General features: G+C 42.7%; 1 protein-coding gene across 6 annotated transcripts in view; it reads right to left on the bottom strand.

The window, feature by feature from the left end:
• The window catches only part of Dync1i1 (dynein cytoplasmic 1 intermediate chain 1), a 311,008-nt gene that overhangs the window by 113,856 nt on the left and 173,592 nt on the right, over positions 1-23,560 (bottom strand). For all 6 annotated transcript variants that reach the window (XM_085683897.2, XM_085683899.2, XM_085683900.2 and 3 more), the window contains 2 exons: positions 9,623-9,712; positions 1,587-1,749 (listed from right to left, as the gene is read on the bottom strand). In XM_085683897.2, coding sequence (XP_085540023.2) covers positions 1,587-1,749; positions 9,623-9,712 — 253 coding nt within the window. The remainder of the gene's footprint in view (positions 1-1,586; positions 1,750-9,622; positions 9,713-23,560) is intronic.

The raw sequence follows: 23,560 nt of genomic DNA, 5'->3' as shown, positions 1-23,560 counted from the left end.
AAATTGAGTAACTCCTGTTCTGTGCCAGTAGCTACTGCGAGTGCAGAAGAGTCTGCCTAGAGTCCTTCAGCTTCAGTTCAGGAAGCTGCATCACCCTTCCTCCGTTCGCTGCAGCCCACTACGTCACCTCAGTACCACTCACCTCTATAGCTCTTGTTCGGAATGAGTAGTCTGGCTCAGAAAGCCTCCCTCTAAGCTCTGGTCTGCTGACATAGTATGCTCTCCCTTTCTTTCCTGCGACTCGTACACCCTACTAATGCTATGGAAGCTCCAGCACTACAGGTTCGGGGAAGGGGTGCATACAGTTTCATCCCCTTAGAAAACCAGGATGGTACTGGGCCATGCACTAAGATGGGGAGGGGAGACCTTTAAAATCAATGAGTCACTAGAAATTGCTTTTTAAAAGAAAGCAAATATTGATAGAGCATGCAAATTCAGGATCCTGTTTATCTCTTCTGGGCAGTTTAATGGTGACCACTTTTGAGAATGTTAGCAAAACACCCTTGTGAAATTATTTTCCATGCCTCTGGTATGCTCTTTTCAGGATCCTCAATGTTGATGTCACACTGTTCTTTACCAGTGGAGGCAGAGGAGGAGTGGATGGAGGGGTGGAAGAGTGCCGGGGGGGGGGCAGGAGAAGAGGAGGGAGGGGAAACTGCTTGATATGCAAAATAAATGAAAAAATAATAAAAAGAATGCATTTGAATTTCAGAAGTAATAATAAAAAAATCAGATCCGGTGCAAAAGGCAAGTGGTCCTACTTTCATGTCTTGTTTACAGACAAAAGGTGTCTGTGGCTACAGTCGAACTGCGTTTGTTTCTTACGTGCCTTATACAGCGCTTCCAGATAGCCCATGGTGACGACCAGCAGTTGCTGCCCTTTCTAACAACACACCAGTAGCACTCACAGAGAGAGTCATATGCAGATATGCAGTCTCCTCCACACATTTCTTTGGCTACTCTTTGTTTATTTTATATGTAAATATCTTTTTGCCATATGCTTTCTACAATGTACACATGCATATATAGCACAAACATAATCTTATAGGACCAAAAACAAGATGACTGTTCCAAACTCTTGTTTCTCGTTTCTGCTGTGACCATCTAGAACGTGGGTTAGTTTTCTCCCATTTCCTGGTTGTTTAGTCAACAAGACACAATCTAGCAGATCTACCGCACATCTCTGCCAGCTGCACGGGAGACTGCTTTTTCCAAGGATAATGCGTAGGACTCTGCTTGTCTCTGGTACCTGGCCTGGGCTCCAGACATCAAGTTCAAAAGAATTTCCCAGGGTCACATGATAATTACAGGGAAACACTAAACCAGGAGTTGAAACCAATGCCCAAAGTCAAAGCTGCTTGCTAAGCTCAATTCAGAAATTTGCTAACTAAATAAATGTGTTTACAATCAGTGGGTAAAGTTGGGCAGGCCATGGACTTCTGGGCTAACAGCAATGGAGAGCCTGAGAACGGAAGGGCGCTTGAGCCTGGGCAGCATTGAGAGACCCCACACCCAAAGAACACCAAAGGCAACAGAAGCACCAATTCATCACACTGTGTTTTTCCAAATGCATAGAAGCAACAAACCCGTCCTTCTCCTCCAGCTCTCGACCGCTGTAGTCAAAAAAGATGTCGGAATCCTCAGCTAGCGCTCGTTCGATCACTCGGATTGTTCGGTCGAAGAAGATGAGGAATTCCTCTGAGTGCAGGATCTGCTGTTTTTCTTCCTCTGTCAGCTCCCTTGGAGGGGCTTTTCATGCAAGAGAGATTGTTAGGGAAGGAAAGGGGACAATTAAAAACTGTTCTAGAGAAATCCCACCCGGGCAAGCGCTTGCTTATCCGGAAAGCCAAGCATTGTTCATCAGGATTAAAACTGCTCTCAAGCCAAAGGTGTTGTGGGATATTTTGGTTGTACTCTGACATTCTCAAGACTGCCCCAAGAAGTTATACCTTGAATCGGGGTGGAGCCAGTGACTAGTTGATGGGATTGGCCATAGAGAAGCCAGCAATTTGGACAGAGTGGACAACCAGGAAGGAAAAGGTGGGGACTAGAGTTTGTGCTTCATTTTGGTTCTGGAAGAAGGGAAATGATGTATCTCTTGTGGCGTCTCTAGCTAAAAAGCAAGGTCAGCTGGTTGCTACACAGCTTCTCTGAGGTAGCATGTTTTCACCACAGCCTTTGATTCCTGAGTCTTGTTGATAAATAAAATGATAAAGACTTAATTTAAACCTACATATCACAGCTATGGCAGAGCTGGGCAGCAGGACAGGAAGCCCCACCAGGCCGAGGCCTGAGGAGCCATGGGACAGTGGTGCTGACTGAGGGTCATGGGGCAGCAGACGAGAATTAAAGTATCAGAAGATCCATGTGCAGCCACTAAACGGACAGAGAAACACCAAAAAGTGTTTGTAACTATCCTCCCTGAAAGATTTCAGGTCTCATCTACTTTCCATTTTGAAGAATTAAAAATAATTACAAATGAAAATAGATTGGCATGATTTAATCTATCAATTCTAAATGTTACTTTCTTTCAAACTGAATGGGAAAAAAACTCAAACAGGGCAGAAAAATCCATTGTTAAAATTGTACTAATTAGGATCTATCTGCAACACAGTGCAGGAGGCGCTCTGCTCCCCACAGCTCATTTTGCTGGACTTCCACTGGCTGGCTGGGAAGCTGACATCGCTTTGAACCTATTGACTATGTCCTTCCTAGTCACACAGGGCATCTCTGAAACATTCCATAGTTGCTTTTATGACTTGGTGTGATTATTTAATTTTATCCTAATCTTTTCTGGCTAAATTTGAAGATACAAAAAGAAGATAGGGCAATGAAATGACTGTCGGGGTTCCATAGAGTCTGTAAGTCAGCTCGCCTTAGTGTCGGCAGCGGGTCATATAAGCAATTCCTTCAGCAACCCTTTTTGTATACAACTCTAGGGGAGAGGTTAAAAACTCTTCCAGACTGGACCCTAAGCAGACAGCCAGGAAACACAGTTGGGCTGTCCTTCACTCCTCTAGAAGACACCTCACAGGAAAGGCAGCTATCAAAATAACAGTTAGGGACTAGTGAACTTTTTCAGAGTTTCCCCAGACTTGTAAGACCATCTCCACAATCAGGGCCAGGGTTCTTTCTAACCACATGGTGATAGGAATCTTTAAGGTATAGTCAGCTGCTACATAACATTTTATAGAAGGTGTATTTGACTTGATAAATGATATTCCAAGGTCATTGTCCTAAGAAATCTGGATCGTTAAGAATTCCTTCTGTAGAGCCATGACAGGGGATTTCTCTTTCCACTTTGGTCTCCTGCTTTCTTGCCTCAGACCACGACACTGGGAGTTTGAAGAGACTCAAGACTCTTATTCATAAACAAACAAAAGCAAACTGAGAATGATTCTGATGTAGCTGATCCACACTTCAGAAGTGCTGTTCAGTTAACAACATGGCAAAATGTGATCCATCAACCACGCAGAAGACCTGAAACCACGATCCACTCATCACTGCTGACAGCCCCAAACAGAATTAGGAACAGCTCTTTGACATTTAAGGTGCTAGAACACTAAAGTTGCCAGGAGTGTTGGGACTTTCCAAAATCCCCACCAGGTTCTACTGTGTAGTCCAGATGCCAGTCTGGGAAATGATGAAGGTGGTGATGTCGAGATTCTGAATTCAGTTTGAGATTCGGTAGAGGCCATTAATAAAGAGAAGAGTGCTAAGAAACCAGCATTTCCCCAGCCAGTTACTTGCTCCAATTCTTATTTATTAATTTGAGCTTAAACTCTTAGCAACAGTCCAATATATATATATATATATATATATATATATACACACCCACTCATACACATACACACATAACCCAAAGTAGATAAGCATTCAATACTAAATGATCAGGATTTATTTAATTTATTTATATATTTTCTAAGCCTTTTTGTGTCACTTGAATTTGCCTTCTATGAGTGAAGTAAAGCTACCTGATGTGACCAGGTGAAGCAAAGACCAAATCTGTAAACTGCTAGGTCCCATTTGTTGGGTTCATACTGTTAACAAATTAGTTAGCCTCAGCAAACAAGGCCAGTGTGGGCCATGCAGGAAAGTCTTTTCATAAAGACTCACCCTGACCACTGGTGATTGAAGACATGCTCGAGATTAAGCAAAGTAGCAGGAACTTCCTCTTGTTACCCTCCCCAGTCTTCTGTCCAATGGGAGAAAATTGAGAAAGTCTACTCTCTGTTTATCTTTTTGAACCACATCTATTTTACCCTGTATCTCCTCTTGCAAGTCTATTACCTTGAATAAAGAATAGTATCTGTGTAATTTTCTGTAATTCCTTTCTTGCCTACACATTCTTGTCACTTTGATCTCAGCTCTCAAGACATGCAACCTCTTTTCTGGGAGAAACATAAATGACTGATCAAAGTGTCCCTAGCAGAGGCCGAGTCCAGGTAGGCGAAACAGCTGCCTCTCCAGACATTATCTTTAACAATACAATATTTGGCCTGAAATCAAATTGCTGCTGAACCAAAACAAAGGATATACTTTATATCAAGCTTTGATGTCTAACAGGGATCAAATGACATGATTTGTTTGCACAAAGTAACAGCATGCATATGCAGACGAGCATTTTCAAAAACTGATAAACAATATCCAACCTAGAAAGTAAATACAAATCACAGCTATTTTTAATTAAAACCAATCTCTTATTGCTTAAAAATATTTAAATTGGTAAGTGTTATTACAATATAATGAGAACATAATGGAGTACCCAGGATCCACAATCAAAAGATACACTGTGAAATAAAACCTCTTGGACAGAAAAAGTAGAGTCCTAGTTAATGGACTTCACAGTGCTTCAAGTACAGAAATCTAAAAGGATCAGCAGTGTCTTCTTTCCAAATGAGCCCCCTAATTCTCCTCAGAATATTCTTCCTGCAGCTTTTGTCTGTCACTTACACCTAATGAATTATATATATAATGCATAATATATACTTACTATATATTATGAACATAAAGAATTTATGTATATCAATTATATGTTTTATATATATTTAAAAAGATGTTTAACATATGTGAAAAAGGTAGAAATTAATTTAGAATCAAAGCCACATTAGAGCAAAGTGTGGGTATGGATTAGATAATACTTCGTTTGGCCTCCTAACACAAAACGTGGAAAGAATCCCTTTTAGGAGCTGATGGCTAACAATGCTTGATCCACTTTTGAAAGAAGAATCTCCATGAAAAGTAGACTGTAGATATGACTTATATGGTATCCAAAGAGCAAGATAATTTATAAACTTTCCCCGTTATATTTTGCCTGAATAACATGTGTGAAAGAGATGCATCAGCCTCATGAAATGCTTAAAAACTTAAAATAAAAATTTAGAAATTATATGAATTTTTGACCTGCAAGATTAAAATCTAGTATAAACTTTATTGGGAATCTCCTTTTATTATTCAATTATATTAATGTTAATGTGGCTTAGTCTTACATATGAAGTACATTTTTTTATGTCCCATTTAAAACGGTTCTGTCCTATTGGTCATGTTTTCTTCACTTTTCTGATATGAACTTAGCTTTTCCTTCATTGGTCCCATTCACCACATTCTCTAGCTCTTGTTCACTAGGGTCCTAGAACATTTGCCTCTACAAAGACAAAATGTATGTAATGAAGCTCACACTTTATACTGAATATTTTAATTTCATTTTGTGCTTGCTTACATATGTAGGTGTCCTGTGGTGTTTGTGTGTATGTATGTGTGTGTGTGCTGATCAGAAGTCAATATCAGGTGTCTTTCTTGATCACCTTTCCATTTTTGGGAGCATCTCAACCTCATCAGTTGTCCAGACTGGCCCAGCTCCTGGATCTGCGGGTCTCTGCCTTCCCAGTGCTGGAATTATTGACAATGGCTGCTGCACCTGGCTTTTCACATGGACACTAGGAACCCAGACTCAGGTTGAGTTTGCATTTCATGTCACTCATTGACTAAGCCACCTTCCCAGCTTCTTAATCTTGTTTTTAGGTTGAGATTTCCATTTGTAAAATACCTACTTCATAAATAGCCTGCCTTGTTTTTAATCCATCATTACATTGAAATATAAAAACATGGTTTTTAAAATATATTTTTGTAAGAGTATCTAAAAGATAAAAATAAGTAACCAATGTAGCCAATGAAAACATCAGATGCAATTGGGGCAATGGCCTTAATGGAAATTTTACAGTACAATCAGTTCATAAACAGCAGCAGGGAACCAAATGAAACTAACGCAGACAGACAGTTGTCTCTGAAGTTAACGCGAGGCTTCTGGCTTAGTCTGAATTTGCAGGAGTGCAGACTCCTATACTCTTATTCTGACTCTCTTAACCTAACAATGACATACGGAGAGCTCCCAAGTTCTGATGAAAAGTTGAAGAGTTGCCTTCAAGTTTGTATACTTTTTCTGCAATAAAATGCATCTGGCAAAATAGCAAATCAAAACTATGTTTCTTTATACTTAATGCATTTTGGTGTCAGATGGAGAAATATGTAAAAATGTATGTAAAAATATGTAAATATATAAAAGAACTAGTGCATATTGAAATGTTCTCTATCTCTGTTTTAATTCAAGAAGGAAGAGGGGGAGTAGGAAAGAAAGAAAAAAAAGAAAGAAAGGGAGGGAGGGAGGAAAGAAGGAAGGAAGGGAAGAGGAAAGGAAGGAAAGAAGAAAGGAAGGAAGGGAAAAAAAGGAGTTTCCTAAAATGTGTTCCCTGGTTTGAAAATGTGTTTGGCAAGTTTTTTAGCCCAGAGCACATTTTTATGGCTGAGAACTAAGCCCCCTAAAGGCAGGGTTCCCCATGGAAGTGCTGACACAGCCCTAACCACTGCAGCAGCCCTGTGAATGGCGCCACAATTAGATCGGCTAGAGAGTCTTCTAAAAGTTTGCAAAATACTGTCCTGCTTTTTTTCTTTTTAAAGCCAGATAGTTTGATGCCAACATAAACATGGTTTTAACCCATTATGTGCTAATTTGCAGAAACGTCATTAATGGAGAACGAGGCACACCGTGCTGTGGTAACAGGAAATGTTCTTTCAAACTTCTTTTTGACTTTTAGTATGGCTTTAATCAATTCCATAAAGCATGGGGAGCAGTTAAAACTGAAGAGTGTTTTTGCTTGGAACTTAAGAAGGAGGTGCCTGGCTTTGCCAGAATGATGGTTTGGGGATTGGGTTTGGGGGTGGGGTGGCAGTGGGGAATCCCTGCCAAGGCCTACAAGAACTCCATGGTTGTGTGTTACTGGGCATGCTTTAAGCTGTTTTGCAAAAGGAAGCGAATGCATTCAATAGATCCCGGCTTATTGTGTCTCTGGCTGTACCAGTGATAGCAGCATTCACTTCTCTGGCTTTTATAAAAAAAGATGTTTTGAGTAGAAGTTTAAGTGTGGAATCACTCCCATTGAATCTGTTTAGGGTAAACCCCCATGCCTTCTATGGATGTGACTGCTGAGACCTTGAATCTTTTTCCTGTCCTCAGTCACTCCCGAAATCTCCTCCTAGACACCTGAAGGTGGGCATGGTAACCGCCCTACTGATGGTTCTTTGAAACAGAAAAATCTGTTTGCATATTTTGATTTCAAAGCTATGGGCTACAGCAAAATTGAGCACAGGGAACTGGAGCAGCCAAGGCTGCAACCTCATGGGGAGCCCACAGCTACAGACCTTGTACTGTAAGGCAAGGCCACTAATAATAATTTGGCAAACTCCTGTACAGCGCTTATTTTGTGCCAAGTTGTTCCATATTAGCCCCTTTGAGTCTTATACAAAAACACAAACTTAGGAGGTAGGTATTATCTCTGCTCGCCAGATGAGGAAACCGGGGCCAAAAGAAAGAAAGCCAACCAAGTTAGTCATTATGGACCATGCAGCCAATGAGTGGCAGAGTCAAGATTTGATCCAGGTACCCTGGCTGCAGACACCTTTCTTGTCCTCACTGTTTTACACTTGTTTTTCTATAACTGAGTTTGCATAAATAGAGTCGAAACAAAATTGGACACACGTGCAGAACTCAGATAGGCTTTATCAGGAGACAATTTATATTTTTTAATTTTTTTAGATTTATTTATTTCCATTTTATCTGTAAGAGTGTTTTGCTTGCACGTATGTCTGTGTACTTGTGTGATTGTTGCTCACAGAGGCCAGAAGAAAGTGCTGACTCTCCTGTGACTGGAGTTACAGATGGTTGTGAGCTGCTATGTAGGTGCTGAGAACTGAACTCTGGTCCTGCCATGTAGGTGCTGAGAACTGAACTCTGGTCCTCAGGAAGAGGAATACATGCTCTCAGCCACTGAACCTTCTCTCCAGCCTCAGGAGACAATTTTTAAAAGTTAAGAAATCTCTCCCTATTTGTCCTGCCCACCTCTGAGTGTGCATGGATGTCATCTGTGGGGACTCTTCAGACTAGATGGATTTTTCTCACGAGAATACAAGCAGCTGGAGCAGGCATATGAGCTCAAGACCTATGTTCCTTCAACACTCTCCCATCGAGCCCTTGTCACGCACCCAGCCAGAGTCATGGCAATCTTTAAAATTTTAAATATTAACTGAGATGCTTTTAGACTTATGTTGATCTGTACTTGAGGAGCCGAGCTGAATGTTTAGGAGACCTTCCAACCTGCACTCACTTCTACAGGAACCACTCGCCGTTTTTCAGCAATAAGGACAACTTAGAATCTCCCTGTCCCAATGGATAAGAGTCTTGATGTAGTAAAAGAAAAAAAGTCTAAGGAAATGTCATGAAGATGGCATTGTACTATAACATATAGTTGTAGAGTCAGCCTAAGTCTTGGCTCATGCAAGATTCAACCTACCTCTTAGCTCATGTACTTCTAAGTAAATTATGTATCCTGTGGCGGTTCTTGCATCTTCCTCATCTTAGCTTCCTGCCAGTACAACAGGGTTAGCAGTAGTCTCTGCCTCCAAAGGACATTTTAAACAGCAGACATCGTATTTTCAACTGCTTCGAAGAGAGGTAAGTAGACTGGAAGCCCTTAATCAACGCTAGTTTTTATTTTGTTTTCTCTTTTCTTCCAATGCTGAAATCGGAACCAAGGGCATTGCTTACTAGAAAAGTGCTCTACCACTGAACCAATCTTCAGAGCTAGGAACTGTTATTGCTGACGTATGTGCAAGGTTTTTGTCCTAATATGGGCAGAGTTCTGGAAGGACACTTTGAACTGTAGTAATGATAATGTAGTGACTGACAATGTTTCCATGTAGAGCGTATGTAAAACCTGAGAATTAATTGATAAAATAATTGTATTCGTCCTTCTTCCCCATGATTATCTTTCATGGTCTAACATGACAACTGAGAGTTTGTCTTATTTTTATCTCTAAAATATTTAATAACCACTTAACTGAAGTTTTCATTGTCACTGAAGTTGGCTTCATGTCATTTGCTTAAGTCTGTTTGAAAACAACTAATTCTTGCCCTGCAGATTCCAGTGTATGTTTGTAAATGTATTGAGTGTCAAACAAAGTCCAATGCAAAGGGGGTGTGAGCTTAAGCTTGATTTGCTTCTATCATCTTTTAGTTTGTAAAAGACAACAAAAACCCAAAATAATTGCCCAGTGTAACTCCCGACCTTACCTTCCTTCACTTCTTGCTTTTTGTCCTGATTTTCCAGCTCAGAGTCCTGGCCGATTTTGGGTTCCACCATCTCTTCATCTTCCTCATCCTCTAGAAAGAAGGAAGAGAGAAGCACAACATTTCCATCTTGAAATCAAAGTCTTTGACTGATGGTGGGAGGTAGACTAAAGGGCAAAGTTGCAGCCATTTAGGGCAACTTCTAAGCAAATCACTTCACAGAAAATGCCAGACAAATGTTCATGAATATATGAATAAATTATCTTCCAAATGGACCTCTTTGAAAGTCTCCCAACCTGCTGGGAAAACTGCACCAAGCAAGCACCTGCTATGGTCCCCCCCAGACCCTGTCCACATGGGATGTCTTGAGATTGCCTCCTTGACCTCTGAAGCTTCCTTGGAGATGGCCCAGGAACAGGTCTGAAAATGTTTCCACCTGGAGCATTTGCCTAGCAAGGGACACCTGCTGCCCAGATGACTCATTTCCAATTTCACTTTTGACAAATCAATTTGCTTTTGACCTACAGGAAAGGGTTAAATATGGGTCTAACCCCAGGTCAAATGCCATTGGCAAGTAAACAACCAGAGATAGACCCCCAAAGTCAATGCCACTGGTCTGGGAGAAAACAACCCATCCCAAATGACATTTGTACATTTACAATAGTTCATGCATTAATGTGTATTTAATGAGCTCGAACAAAAGGACCCAGTCAACTGCCTTGGCCAGATGTTATGGTGCCCTTTCTGCTCTATGCAAATGTGGGTCTCTACCTGCCTCCCTCAGAGGAGTGCTTGGGATCACTGCCTGAAACACAGGAGTTAGAAAACAAGGTGTTACAAGAAAATCTAACTCACAGATCTAAAGTGATAAAAAAAAAAGACTGGAGACTATTTTTCTGGATTTTGAATATAGTATTACATTTTTGGGAGGTGGTTCATTACATTGGTTCAAGTGGAGTTTAAAAGAAATCACTTCTTCCCTTCCCATCTACACATTCATTTACTAAATGTTTACAGACTTTATGTAAGATCCCAGCTCTCTGAAACCTTCAAACCCCTAACAACAGATTCTAAGGACATAGCAACACAGGTTTTTATTAAGCAGGGAGGAAGTGCCTTAGTAAGGAAATCATGAGTCCATGGACTAGTTTAGGGAGGCTATGTCTCACCAGAAATGGCCACCATAAAAGGACCACATGGAGGTGACTCTTGGAAATTGAGGAATTGAATTGTGCAAAGATCTAGAGAAAGATGATAGCTCACACTTCTTTCTCAGTCTGTGCACGAAGAGGTTAAGGCCCAGGTCCCTTTGTGTTCAGCTCTCCTGAGCCGAGAGGAAAAGGCACAGTTCTGGTAAAGCTCTCGTTTACACACTTCCATCCTCAAGTGCTCAAAACCCAAAACGGTTTGTCAACCGGCGCTGCATTAGTCATCTTGAAATGGTATCAATTTCTTGCCTTTACAGATAGAAAGGTTTTTTTTTATTTTAAACACTAGCTCTTAGAAGAGTTAAAAAGCCTATCATAATAGAAAGTCACTGAGAGTTTATTGGAAAAATATTATTCTATAAAGAACTTGGCTATAAAAAGTTCTGTGCTACAATGTGTTAGTTTGTGCACAGTAGTATGCAGGCAAGTCGTACTCTGCAATTCCTTAAATAAAAAAACCTTCCCCTGAGAGCATGCTTTCAATTTGTATTTTTTAAAAGCACAGAAATGTGTACTGTGTTTACAATATGCAAAATGCCATAACAAAGGACTATAAACAACAGAGAACAATTTTGAAAGGGCCCGTCTTTTTAAAAGTGGCTACGACCCTTTTGTAGGTATTAATTTTTAGTAGCCACAGAGTTCCTTGTCTATCAGTCCTTTAAAGACACAAAGTAAGCTTTTCAGAGGGCTTGTTGAGGAGATAACACAAGAGGCTGGTTTGTGTCTCTGAATACTCATATGTTTGTCTTGCTTAGCAAAGGGAGTGTATTTTCTTTAAGACTCTGGTTTCTTTTTTGGTGCACTTGGAATAACTTCTGTTGAGACCATTTTCAAAACAGTTCAATAACTTTAAAGAAAGGAATTTATGTAGACCCTCTGCAGACTACTGATATATGACTTGGGCCTCTCATTCATACCCAGTTACATTTCCTTGGAGATTGGAAAGGGAAAAACCCTTACTACCCATGGATGGTTTCCTATTGCTAGACCCACATAAGAAATTAAAACTAGTGGCAGAAGCCAATTACCTGTCAGTCTGAGGAGCTCACTTCATACACTGGCATCTTTAGACACATGATTTTATTTAACTCCCATGTTCTGCCACCTCCAGTTGCCACCTTCATTTTCCTGGTCAGAAAACTCATTGGCCACTACTGTCCTCCTTCCTAGAGACGTTCTGAAGGGCTTAGGGGTGATGGTGTTTATTCAGCAACCACACGTGACATGCCCAGCACAGGCCTGCCCTGTGTCTGAGCGCCATAGGAGTTAGTTTCCTCTGCTAATCCTTCATGCAGATAAGGCCAGGGCGGCCAATTTTAACACGCCACAGCCTTGACCTGACTTGCCCTTCTAGCCTTACAGACTCAGACTATTAGTGGAAGAAGATTTATCACCGTTTGGCAATATAATACCACAACCTGCTGTATAGTGCCTGGAGAACTCTCTATTGCTGACAAGTGGGACGGTGTGTGTGTGTGTGTGTGTGTGTGTGTGTGTGTGTGTGTGTTTCCTTTGAAGCCAGAGGGGAGACAAGGTAAAAGCAGGGCCTTGGCAGACTAGATGTTCCCAACTCACACTTTGTCTTTGGGTCCTGGTAGCTAAAGTGGAGCGGACAACTAGAATTCATTTAGGGCATTATGGAGTTAGCGTTAGTGCCCAATATGCTGGCTAGATTGTCCTGAGGACCCATGTCTGTGTTCTCTTGGTCAATGGCCCTTTTACAGACTGTTCCTTCCGCCTCCTGTTGATTCTATAAGTACCAGATTTCCTTCTATAAATTCCACCAGAGGTAGTGTCAGCACCAGATTTCCTTCTAGAGACCTAGGACTTGAGCCTGCTGCAACCGGAGCCCTCAGAACACAAGACAGCCTTCTGTTTTACTGGGCCGGCAGGCTGTTGCTTTCCCAGCCCTCCTGAGACCTGCAAAGCCTGGGGGTAAGACCGGCTGAGGGCCTGGCCACAGCGCTTGCTGTTTAGTTGTTGCTTTTCATGAGAGGGCTGTGGTTCCTCCATCTGCCACCTCAGGGAGACAACTAGACTGGGTCAGGTGGAAAATGGAGGGAGAGAGCACTGAGGGCCATGTCACTCCATCCTGGTCTCCAAAGGGCATCCTGTTGCTGCCCAGAGTGGGAGGCCCAAAGCAATTACCACAGGACTTTGAATTGAACAGGTCAATGGCCGTAAGATCACTTTATACACCCCTAAGAAAAACGATTGCTATTTTGCTATTTAAACGGCATTACATCATCCATTCTAATGTGAAAAGTTGTGAATGCTGGAATTAATAAAAGAATTTGTGGCTCATGAAATTAGTAGGAACTGCTTCCAAAAAGAAAAAGAAATGGCAAAAATACCAAGAGAACTCTAATTACTAAGGAGCCTTTGACGGCAGATGGAGAGGTAGGAAGGGATGTTGTTCATTTTATCTTTTCATTATTTTCTTTTTTATTAATTAAATCTGTTCAGTTTAGCATATACTTCACACATATATAATATATTCTGATTATTTCCCCTCCCACCTTTCACAAATCCTTCCCGTTCTTCTAAACCCCTTTCTTACAAATTTCTTTTCAACATTCCTACTTTTTTTTTGCTTTGTTTTGTGACCCTCTGAGTTGAAGCAGAGCCATCTGTGTGACCAGGCATTTGAAGTTCTCCGTTGGAATGATGCTGGACACGGCAGTCGATTCACATCTGAAGACAATGACTCCGCATCTCCCAAAGCCTATCAATAGGCAGTCATTAGGAGTAAGGGGTGGGGGCCCATGGCTCCTGCCTTTGTCTGTCACTGAGAGTTGACAGGACCAGTCTTGTGAAGGCTCACTGAAAGCAATGGCAGCTGCCATGAGCTCACGATTGCAATTGGTATGTCATGTCCAGACGACAGCATTTTGGGATTCTAGCCTTATCTTCCAACTCCTCTTCAGCAGTGGTTTCTGAGCTTTAGAGATATGGTATAAATGTCTTTCTTCGGGTCTTAGCATCTTGGGCAGCTATGAGTCTCCCTGTACTCACATTTATTCACTGCAAGGAGCAGTTTCTTTGTTAAAGCTGAGAGAGGATTTTGTCTATATGCATAAATATAGATACTTAGAAGGTACTTTAGCGCTGTGTCAATTAAACTAAATCACAGTAGTAAGTTCCCTCATTGGACCTATGACCTCCTGTTATTATTGAGGAGGCTCACAGTAACAGTCATGGACTCTCTCCTGTGAAGCTGACCTTGAAACCAATCAGAAAGCAATTGGTTATCTCTATGGGTAATGCCATTATTGCACATGTGGGCATACATGTTGCCTGGAAGATTGGTTTTACAGTTCATAGGGTTCACAGCTAGACATGGTAAAGATTTCCTAAATGTGTGTATAGAATGTGAATCATTTTTAGCCCTCATAACCCTTGCTTGGCTCCTCTCTCTCCAGCTGAACTCCTTCTTCTTCCCAACAATACCCGCTTCATACTTTGATGTCCTTTTTAAAACTATCAATGAAGCTCTGATGGCTTTCTGGGACAGCCTGACTCCCATGAGCAGGTTTTTTCCTAGCCAGCCCTGTAGAGCAACAGAATGTTTTAAAAATAGGTGATACCTTCTGATTTTAAGATTACAGAGGCAAAATGAAAGCTGGAAGGCAGTAGGTGAGACTCAAGTCAGAGAACAAGCAGAAGACTGGCTGTAGCCAGACTGAACCCCAGAGGATGAGACCTTGACCACAGCTGGCTGGATGGCCAAGGGGAGAGCTAACCTGAGCCATGAGCTTCCCCATGTATTTGTGCAGCAGATAGACAGTGTAGGCTTTTTCACAGAGCTCACTAGAGGCGTCCTGTCTGTGAACCAATGCTGTACACAGCTTGCCAACTTCACCCAAAGTCTGAAGAGAGCCACCCTTCTAATGCAACTCATAGCAGCCAAAATAAAGTATAACATGCGCCACTGAATGCTTGCACAGACCAAGGGGAGCGCTGTGAGCTCTAAAATATGCAGGAAAGACAGATTTTGTGGGGTTTCAGTAAGAACTTTGTTAAATATACTACATGCGAATATTGGAAAAACCTTCATTTTCTGGACTAGAAAAATTTGGCCAGAGAAAAGAAAACATACATTTCTCATCACACAGAGCACCCCTGTTAACACTCTTGGCCACATCAGTTCTCTCCTAAGGCTCTAACATGACACTACTTGGAAACTTTGCTTCCTGTCACCCAAGACATTGCAAATGAGAGGAAATGAAAGAAAATATTCAAATGGAGGTGAGGCCAGAAGAGAGTGCTTTAGTAGGTGTTTCTGGAAAATATAATTGTGCTGATACATGCTATGTGTTGTTAATACATAGTGGAGAGAATATATGGGATCAGTCAGTGTGTATGGAGAACAATGCATTGTTAGAAACAGTCAGTCTATGAATAACATTTTACACACAATGTTTGCAGATAGGAGGGGCCGGCTGATTTGTGTTTCCATCAGTTTTCAACTTTAAACATCTTCAACAGTTCCCTATTAGCTTAGCACTTAAGGCTCATTGTTATATGACTCCAATAAAATTCTTCTTTGTCTCTCAAATCAGAATAGTTCTGTGTGGAGCAGACCAAGTGTGCGGTTGGTACACTCCCCTCTTCAGCCTATTTTACCCCCCCACCCTCTCGTCAGTGCCAAACTGTCTAGTCCTGGCCTAGATCTTGTTATGTTAGTCCAGGTGGCCTCAAACCCTCAGAGATCCCCCTGCCTCTGCCTTCTCAGTGCTGATATTAAAGGTGAGAGCTATCATGCCTCTGTCCCTTCTTTTTCGTCTCTTGTGTTTTCCGATCTGCCTCCAATACTTTCTCAGAAAATCATGAATCCTTCAGCCACAGGGGAAGACAATTACATGGGCTTGCTCACACTGTTGGATTAGACCATGATAACTCAGATACATTAACCTCTAAGGGCAAGAATCAGCTTTTTCAGAACCTGAGATAGGAAGAGCATCAGAAGAAGCAGAGCCTCTCTTCCTTCCCTCACTTCCCCCTCCCTCCTCTCCCTCTCTTCTCTTCTCTCCTCCCTTCCCCTCTCCCCTCTTCTCCCTCTCCTCCCTTCCCCTCTCTTCCCCTTCTCTTTCTTCCCATCTCCTTTCTCTTCTCCCCTCCCCCTCTTCCCTCTCCTTCCTTCTCTTCCCCTCCTCTCCTTTCCTCTCTTGTCCCCTTTCCCCCGTCCTTCTCCTCTCCTCTCCCCTCCCCTTCTCCTCCATTTTCTCTCCTCTTCCCTCCTTCTCTTCTTCTTTCTCTCCCCTCCCCTTCTCCTCCCTCTCCTTCCTTCATCCCCTCCTCCTCTCCTTCCCTCCCCTCCCCTCCTCTCCTCTCCTGTCCTCTCCTCTCCTCTCCTCCCCTCCCCCTCCCTTCCCTTCCCCTCCCCTCCCTTCCCCTCCCCTCTACTCTCTTCTCCTCTCCTCTCTTCTTCATTCAGTCAGCCTTCTCTTTTCCAAAGCGGGCTGAACCAGCCCAACTCTGGAAAATGTCATTGCCAATATACTCTATGTGGAGAGGAGCTGCTTGAGTTGTATGGGAATCTGTAAGGCTTTGCTTGGTAGTCCTGTTACACACACACACACACACATACACACACACACACCCCAAAAACAATTGAAAGTGTAATCTTCAGCTTCTTGGGAAGGAAGAAGTACACATACTTTCTCTCTAGGCTTAAATCCCTTTTCTGCTTCCTATTGTTTTGGGGCAGTTCCGTAATTTGTGTCATCCTGCAGTCCCCTTCAGCGGGAGACTTGTTGATGAGAAACAAAGCTAGAGTAAAAAAAGCAGAGAGAACACGATCCTTAACTTTCAACAGCGACTGTCGCTGTGGCCCGAAGGAAGGTAAACATCAGGGTCCCCAGGTACTAACTGTCTGTGTTGTGCTGAATCATGAAATCAGAGCAAAAAAGTAGAAGGCATTTATACACATTGTTTTCCAGCAAAGATCCTGTTTCTACGGAGAAAGTGGCACCTTTTACCCTAAGAATCCTAATCACCACTAACCTGGTTTCCAGATCAGTTCTCACACCAATGTCCCCTGCAGGCCACCCCATTATCATATGTTCTCCAGCATTTAGTATTTATTTATTTTAAGGAAAACCTCTCTATTCTTGTAACTTCTCTTTATTTGAATACTCTTCTATTTTACATGCCTCTTAATTCTTTCAGTGTCGACTTTCTTTTTATTTAAGGCCAGCATAGCTTTTCGGTACTTTACTGTCACGGTCATTTCGCTGGCGTTTTTGCCTCCACCCTTTCTCCATACCAACTCCTGCCACAGACATGAAGTTAGAGAACTCTTGAAACAGAGTTCTGTATCGGGTTCATAGTGGAAGGTTTTGTTGTTCCCACTGCAAGCAGAGTGAAACTGAACCGGTTTGGAAGTGTACAAGTGTGTTTCCTCTGCACAAACCCTCTCTCCTGTGCACATTCACACACATCACACACACACACTCCTGTCCTCTTGTCAGGTGTGTGTCCTTTGATTCATGACTTCCGCTGATCCAGACGCTCTCTCCCATCCTTTTTGTGTGCCGGATACTGTTCTGGGTCCTAGAGATAGATGTACTAGTGAACAGAGTAGGCAAAAGCCCTAACCTTAGGGAGCTGGCATTTTATTGGAGAGGTGGCAATAAACCAGACAAGAACAGGCAAAGCACATACTAGGCAGATGGTGGAGCTGAGAAGAGTGGCGAGCAGTAAGGGCTGCTATCATACGAAAGAAGGAAGGAAGTGTTACTGAGACCCAAGTCTGGGAAAAATCTCAACAAGAAGCCATGGACCTAGCCTGTGGAAGCCTCCTTGACAGACGACACTGTTGCACAAGGGTAGCAGTGTTCATAGCATGTCCAGGTCTTCCAATGCTCCATCTTCTCCACACGTGTAAACAAGCTGCCCCTCAGACCCGAGTTTGATGACCTTCAGTTCCCTAAGGCCTTCATTTCGCACCCTTCCCCATCATTAGCCATTCCTTCCTTCTCTGACTCCCTCAGAACATTCAGCTGGGCATCTCTTACCACGCTTTTTCCCATGCTACCAAAGTCTGCTCTGTTAAAATGTCATTTATCGTTTTCTGCTTTGTGTAGTACTCTATGTTACCTGTGGAATGTTCTGCCATGGTCAGTGTGCTGAGACTTGTTTCCCAGCCTGTGCTGCTTTTGGGAGGAGACGGAAGCAGTAGGAGCAGAGGAGGAGGAGAAGGAAGGTAGGTCTTGGTGTGTACCAGTCACTGGGACTCTGGCACGTCCCCTCGCTCCCTTTGTTTCCTGGTCACCATCCCTGATGTGAACAGGTCTCCGTGACTCTGTACTTTCACCATGGCATTTTGGGGCTGCCACAGGAACAAAGAAATAGGAAGAACACATGGTGGACCTAAACGTCTAGGACTGTGAGCCCCCAAAAAATCACCTTTTCACTTCGAGTTGATTTTCGCAGCTTGGCAGTGAAGAGCCAGCAACATGTGCACTACATAGTAACTGAAGACAGAACTTATTTCTATAGTTACTATAGGAACTGAGGACAGAACTGATTTCTAGAGTTACTATAGGAACTGAGGACAGAACTGACTTCTATAGTTACTATATAGGAACAGATAACAGAACTGATTTCTATAGTTACTATAGGAACTGAGGACAGAACTGATTTCTATAGTTACTATAGGAACTGAGGACAGAACTGATTTCTATATTTACTATAGGAACTGAGGGCAGAACTGATTTCTATAGTTACTATAGGGACTGAGAACAGAACTGATTTCTATGGTTACTATAGGAACTGAGGACAGAACTGATTCCTATAGTTACTATAGGAACTGAGGACAGAACTGGTTTCTATAGTTACTATAGGAACTGAGGACAGAACTGATTTCTATAGTTACTATAGGAACTGAGGACAGAACTGATTTCTACAGTTACTATAGGAACTGAGGACAGAACTGATTTCTATAGTTACTATAGGAACTGAGGACAGAACTGATTTCTAGAGTTACTATAGGAACTGAGGACAGAACTGATTCCTATAGTTACTATATAGGAACTGAGGACAGAACTGGTTTCTATAGTTACTATAGGAACTGAGGACAGAACTGACTTCTATAGTTACTATAGGAACTGAGGACAGAACTGACTTCTATGGTTACAATAGGGACTGAGAACAGAACTGATTTCTATAGTTACTATAGGAACTGAGGACAGAACTGACTTCTATAGCTACTATAGGAACTGAGGACAGAACTGACTTCTATAGTTCTGAGCTTTCTCCTGTCTAGATCCTAATGCTTGGTGTGGCACCTCTTGCCCGTATCTGTCTGCGCAGACATGAGTGCTGACTAAGTCTGTTGGCCTATATTAGATTCCAGTGAGTTCTAGTTTCCCCAAACGTTTCTAAAAAATGACTTACTCATTTTTCTCACTTTCAGAATGGTACAGTACAGTCACTTTCCTTTGCTGTTGATCCAATATTGACAACAACTCTCATCTAAACTCATGGAGAGAATCCCTATTCCCATTGGAAAAGTCATCATTGTCCTCTTTCCTATCTTAGTTACTGGTCACTAGATATTTCCTGACTACCTTCCATGTGTTCAGATCCGTCCCAAATATTGTTCTTCTAAACAACAGCAACAACAACAACAAAAACCTCAGTGGCTATGAACTTAGAGGACGAAATATACCAAATTTTGTGGTAAATGTTTTATATCCCTTAACCTATTTAGTCTTCATAACTCACCAAGGCTGACATGCTTAGCTTTCTGTGCATATGAGCACACGGGGCTTAGGAAGGCAAGATGATCCAGCTGTGCTCAATAAGCTAGAAGAAGCAGCAGAGCCAAGATTCAAACCCATGTTTTTCCAACACCCAGTCTCCTTCAATTTGCTAGTAAATTGTACCAAACAGTATAAAGAGGAAGGGAGAACTGTAACTGACATTTGTGGCTTTGACCACCCAGAATTCACTCCCCCACTTCCTGGGATAACAGCCCCTCCGTTCTTCAGTGGACACATGCTTCTTGCCTCCAGCCAAGTCTGTCCTCCCTAGGATTCCGGGGAAGACTGTGCATCTCTAGTTGTGGCCAGCGAGGCTGGGTCTCAAAATCTGGGCTTTTTATACTATAGTGGAGGGACCCATAAATTTGAATACTTCAGAGCGGGCTGGATATACAGTTATTAAGCTGTGGTAACAGGTATGCTCGAAGACTGTCTGGACAGACTGGAACTTGTGGTTACTCCATCCACCAGGAAGGCAAATTCCTCTCCTTCTCCAGATTAAACAACTGTCTTGGGAAATTCAAGATGTGTTACCCCTATGTGAAAGAAGTGAACTATTTTTTCCTATTGGAGTGGGTTACAATTCTAGGTAACCCAGTATTCCCAGTCACCCTAACCCTAAGAAAACAGACTCTGCCCTTCTTGGACTGATGTTGTGCCTATAGCAAAACCACATTGCCCTGACTTCCCTAGGTGGAGCTTGAGGAAGAAGGAAGAAATAAAGCAAGCCAGACCCAGAGATGTGCAGTGATAAGTCTGGAACCCCACAGTGATGGCTGCTATTGACTGTCAATTTAACAGCATCCAGAGTCACCTAGGAAGCCAACCTCTGGGCGTGCCTATAAGGGACTGTCTAGATTGGATTAAGTGAGGTGAGAAGACTCACCCTAAGTGTGCGTGGTGCTTGCAAGGGTTTAGATTCTGGGCAGAGTAAAAGGGAGAAACGGTACAGAACTCGAGCGCTCGTCTCCCCTATTTCCTGACTGTGGATGAAGTATGTCCAGCTTCCTCGGGCTGTTGGTACCACTTCTGTGTCCTGATGGAACACACTCTCAAACTGTGAGTTAAAATAACCCTTGCTTTTTTGAGGATTTTATTTTCATGTGTTTGATCACAGCAATGAAAGAAATGCATAATACACACGTTGTCTTCTACCCAGGAGCACTGCCCCCTTCCATGCTAAATAACATAGCCGCTCAGCTCACTGAAGTCTACCCTGGTTTTAAAAATGAACATGTATGTGTGAGCGCACGTGTGGATGCACGCATGCTGCAGTACATGTATGAGGGTTAGAGGACAGTGTGGGGAGTTAGGCTTCTCTTTCCATCATGGGTCCCAGAGAAACTCCAGCCATTGAGTCTGTGCGGAACAGGCTTCGCTCTCCAAGCCATCGCATCCTCTCCTGAGTTTCTCTTCGTAGTTAGATTCTTTAACCTGCTAAGCCTCAGACCCCAAATCCAGATTTTCTTTTCAATTTCCTAGCATTGCTCACTGCCTGGATTATGTGCTTGTTAATATGTCTATTCCTTGTCTCTCTCACCAACAGAATAAGAATTCCACAGCAGCAGGGACCGTGCCTCCTTTTCATTATATTCACAGTAAAGACTTGGGCCTGTGGGAGGTTGGCTTGCTGAACTATGGAAACCAAACCTCCACAGATTGGTTCTTTGAGAAAGCAAACATCTATGTCTTTTGATTTTGACTCCTCCACAGCATAGAGAGGACTTTTCAATGTCTTTTTCTGACTTTTATTCAAGCATTTTCTCATTTTATTCAAGCCCAGTCCTCAGACCAGGGGAACCGACACATTTTCCATCTGAGAACGTATCATGCTCTATCCCAGTTTGATTCTAAGCAAAGATCATTAACAGGTTTGTTTGTTTTGATCCTGGCATTAGCAGGTCTATTTTGGGATAAGTTATTTCCCCTAGTTTTAACTTCATGTTTTCCCATTGGCTCACACAGGAAGTCCCTTGTCTGTCAGTGTAATAATTTTCTATCTAATTATAAAAGAAGAAACTATCAATCTGAGAGTATTAAGCAAGTATTTGTCTGAGGCAAAAACCTGATTTCCAGTTCCTTGGACTAAGTACAACTCTCAGTTGTGGTCAGATTTGCAGGTTTCAAAGCGCCCCTTGTTTTCACTTTCTGGTCAGTCTAGACAAGCTCCGCAGCACTGGGAAGCTGCGGACAGTGAGCGGACGGGGAAGCTGCGGACAGTGAGCGGAAGGAAGCTGTGCAGAGGAAATAACTCTATTATTGGCCCTAACGCCAGCATAAATGTCAGGATGAGTAGGCGCCACACCTTTGCTATTGGCTCTTTTCAGCTCTGCTGAGAAGCAGCAGAAAGCAGCACGGCCTCAGCTGAGATCGAGGGGTTTTTAGGATCTCTGGGTAATCAGCCCAGGAGGACAGTTTCCATGTGGTCAGTCATCCCCACCTCCCCACAGAGCACAGGGAAGTCAGGTCTTATGCATTATCTTATTAGGTGATATGAAAAAGGTAACTTTCCGAACTTCTCCAGTGTCTGCTTTCTCATCTGAACACGAGAGATGCTAATTTCTGTGCTTCTTACATAACAGAATTGTCCCATGAAACAAAGCAATAGGGGATCTAGCAATGCTTTGTTGCTAGCAAAGGGCAAAGTGGACATTAAAGGCGAGGTGAAAGTGATCATAATAAATGCTTGCTGTTCTGTGGATTACCCCACACAACATCCTGGGCTGGGAAACAACTCAGAGATTAAGAGCACTGGCTGTTCTTCCAAAGGTCCTGAGTTCAACTCCCAGCAACCACATGGTGGCTCACAATCATCTGTAATGAGATCTGGTGACCTTCTCTGGTCTGCAGACATACATGCAGGCAGAAAAATCTTCAAAAAGGTTGTGCGAGAGAAAAGAGAAAATATTCTAGTTGGTAATCACAATAGAAACACAGAACTGGAAAGTTCTCCAGAGGCAGCTGTGGATGAGGAAAATAACGCAGACAGCGCAGTTCATGTCTGCACTAACTGACCTGCGAGGGCATGGCCGTTCCACACTGCATTCTCAAAATGGCTAATGATTTTATCACCATCTTACTTCTTTCCCTTTGAGCAAGCAAATTAATTGGCAAACTGAGATCTGTGACTTAGGAAGGGAGCAAGGAAAGGGCCGGCTGGAGGGACACCACCCACTTCTTGCAGGTTAAGGCATCATTTTCTGTTGAAGTTTTCATTCTAAAAGGAAAGATGGGACATGCGGTCACACTGCCTAAAAGATCACACTGTCACATAAGATCTTTTGCAATCAAACTTTTGACTAGTTTGTTAGTTATATATTGCATAGCTCTTCCTAATGCAGTATGTGGTTGAACAGTCTTATCTTCAGTGGTTGCCCGGTCGAGGCATTTGGTTAGGGTGCTGAGGAGCGTTTGCTTTAAGATGGGTGGACGGCCTGGCTTACTGACAGGCACTGAGAAGAACCCGAAGAGCAGTCTCCATGCTGTGCTTAGTGTGCATGTGTGTGCATGTGTGTGCACGTGTGTGCATGTGTGTGCATGTGTGTGCGTGTCCTGGCATTGATGTTCCCAGTAGCCATCTTAGGGAACCGCCATGGTCTAGCAAGTGTGGACTGCCATGGCCGCCCCTTTGTAGGTGAGAAGACCAGGGATCAGGAAGCTGAAGTGCGTTCAAGGAAGCTCATTCAGTAGGTAAATAACAGAACTTAGAAACAGATTTGTCTCCTTTCATTTTGGAACTTTAATTTTGAAAGGTTTTTAGCCACCCCAGCTTGAGAACTTATATTTCTATGTCCTAAACTGATTGTCTACTTGGACTTTTTTATCTGTAAAAATGAGACAGTGAAGCAGGTCCTACACCTCACGTGGGCAGCACAGTAGAGCTTGTCCTGGTGCATGGCACGGGTGAGCCGGTCCTGAGGTTGGGAGAACTAGCTTTGCCCCTCGCCTGTGCAGTGTAGGAG

This window comes from Myodes glareolus, chromosome 25 (assembly GCF_982192425.1).
Source record: "Myodes glareolus chromosome 25, mMyoGla1.1, whole genome shotgun sequence".
Lineage (NCBI taxonomy): Eukaryota > Metazoa > Chordata > Mammalia > Rodentia > Cricetidae > Myodes > Myodes glareolus.
Note: the sequence above shows the minus strand (reverse complement) of the source record. Positions and strands in the feature narration are given on the sequence as shown.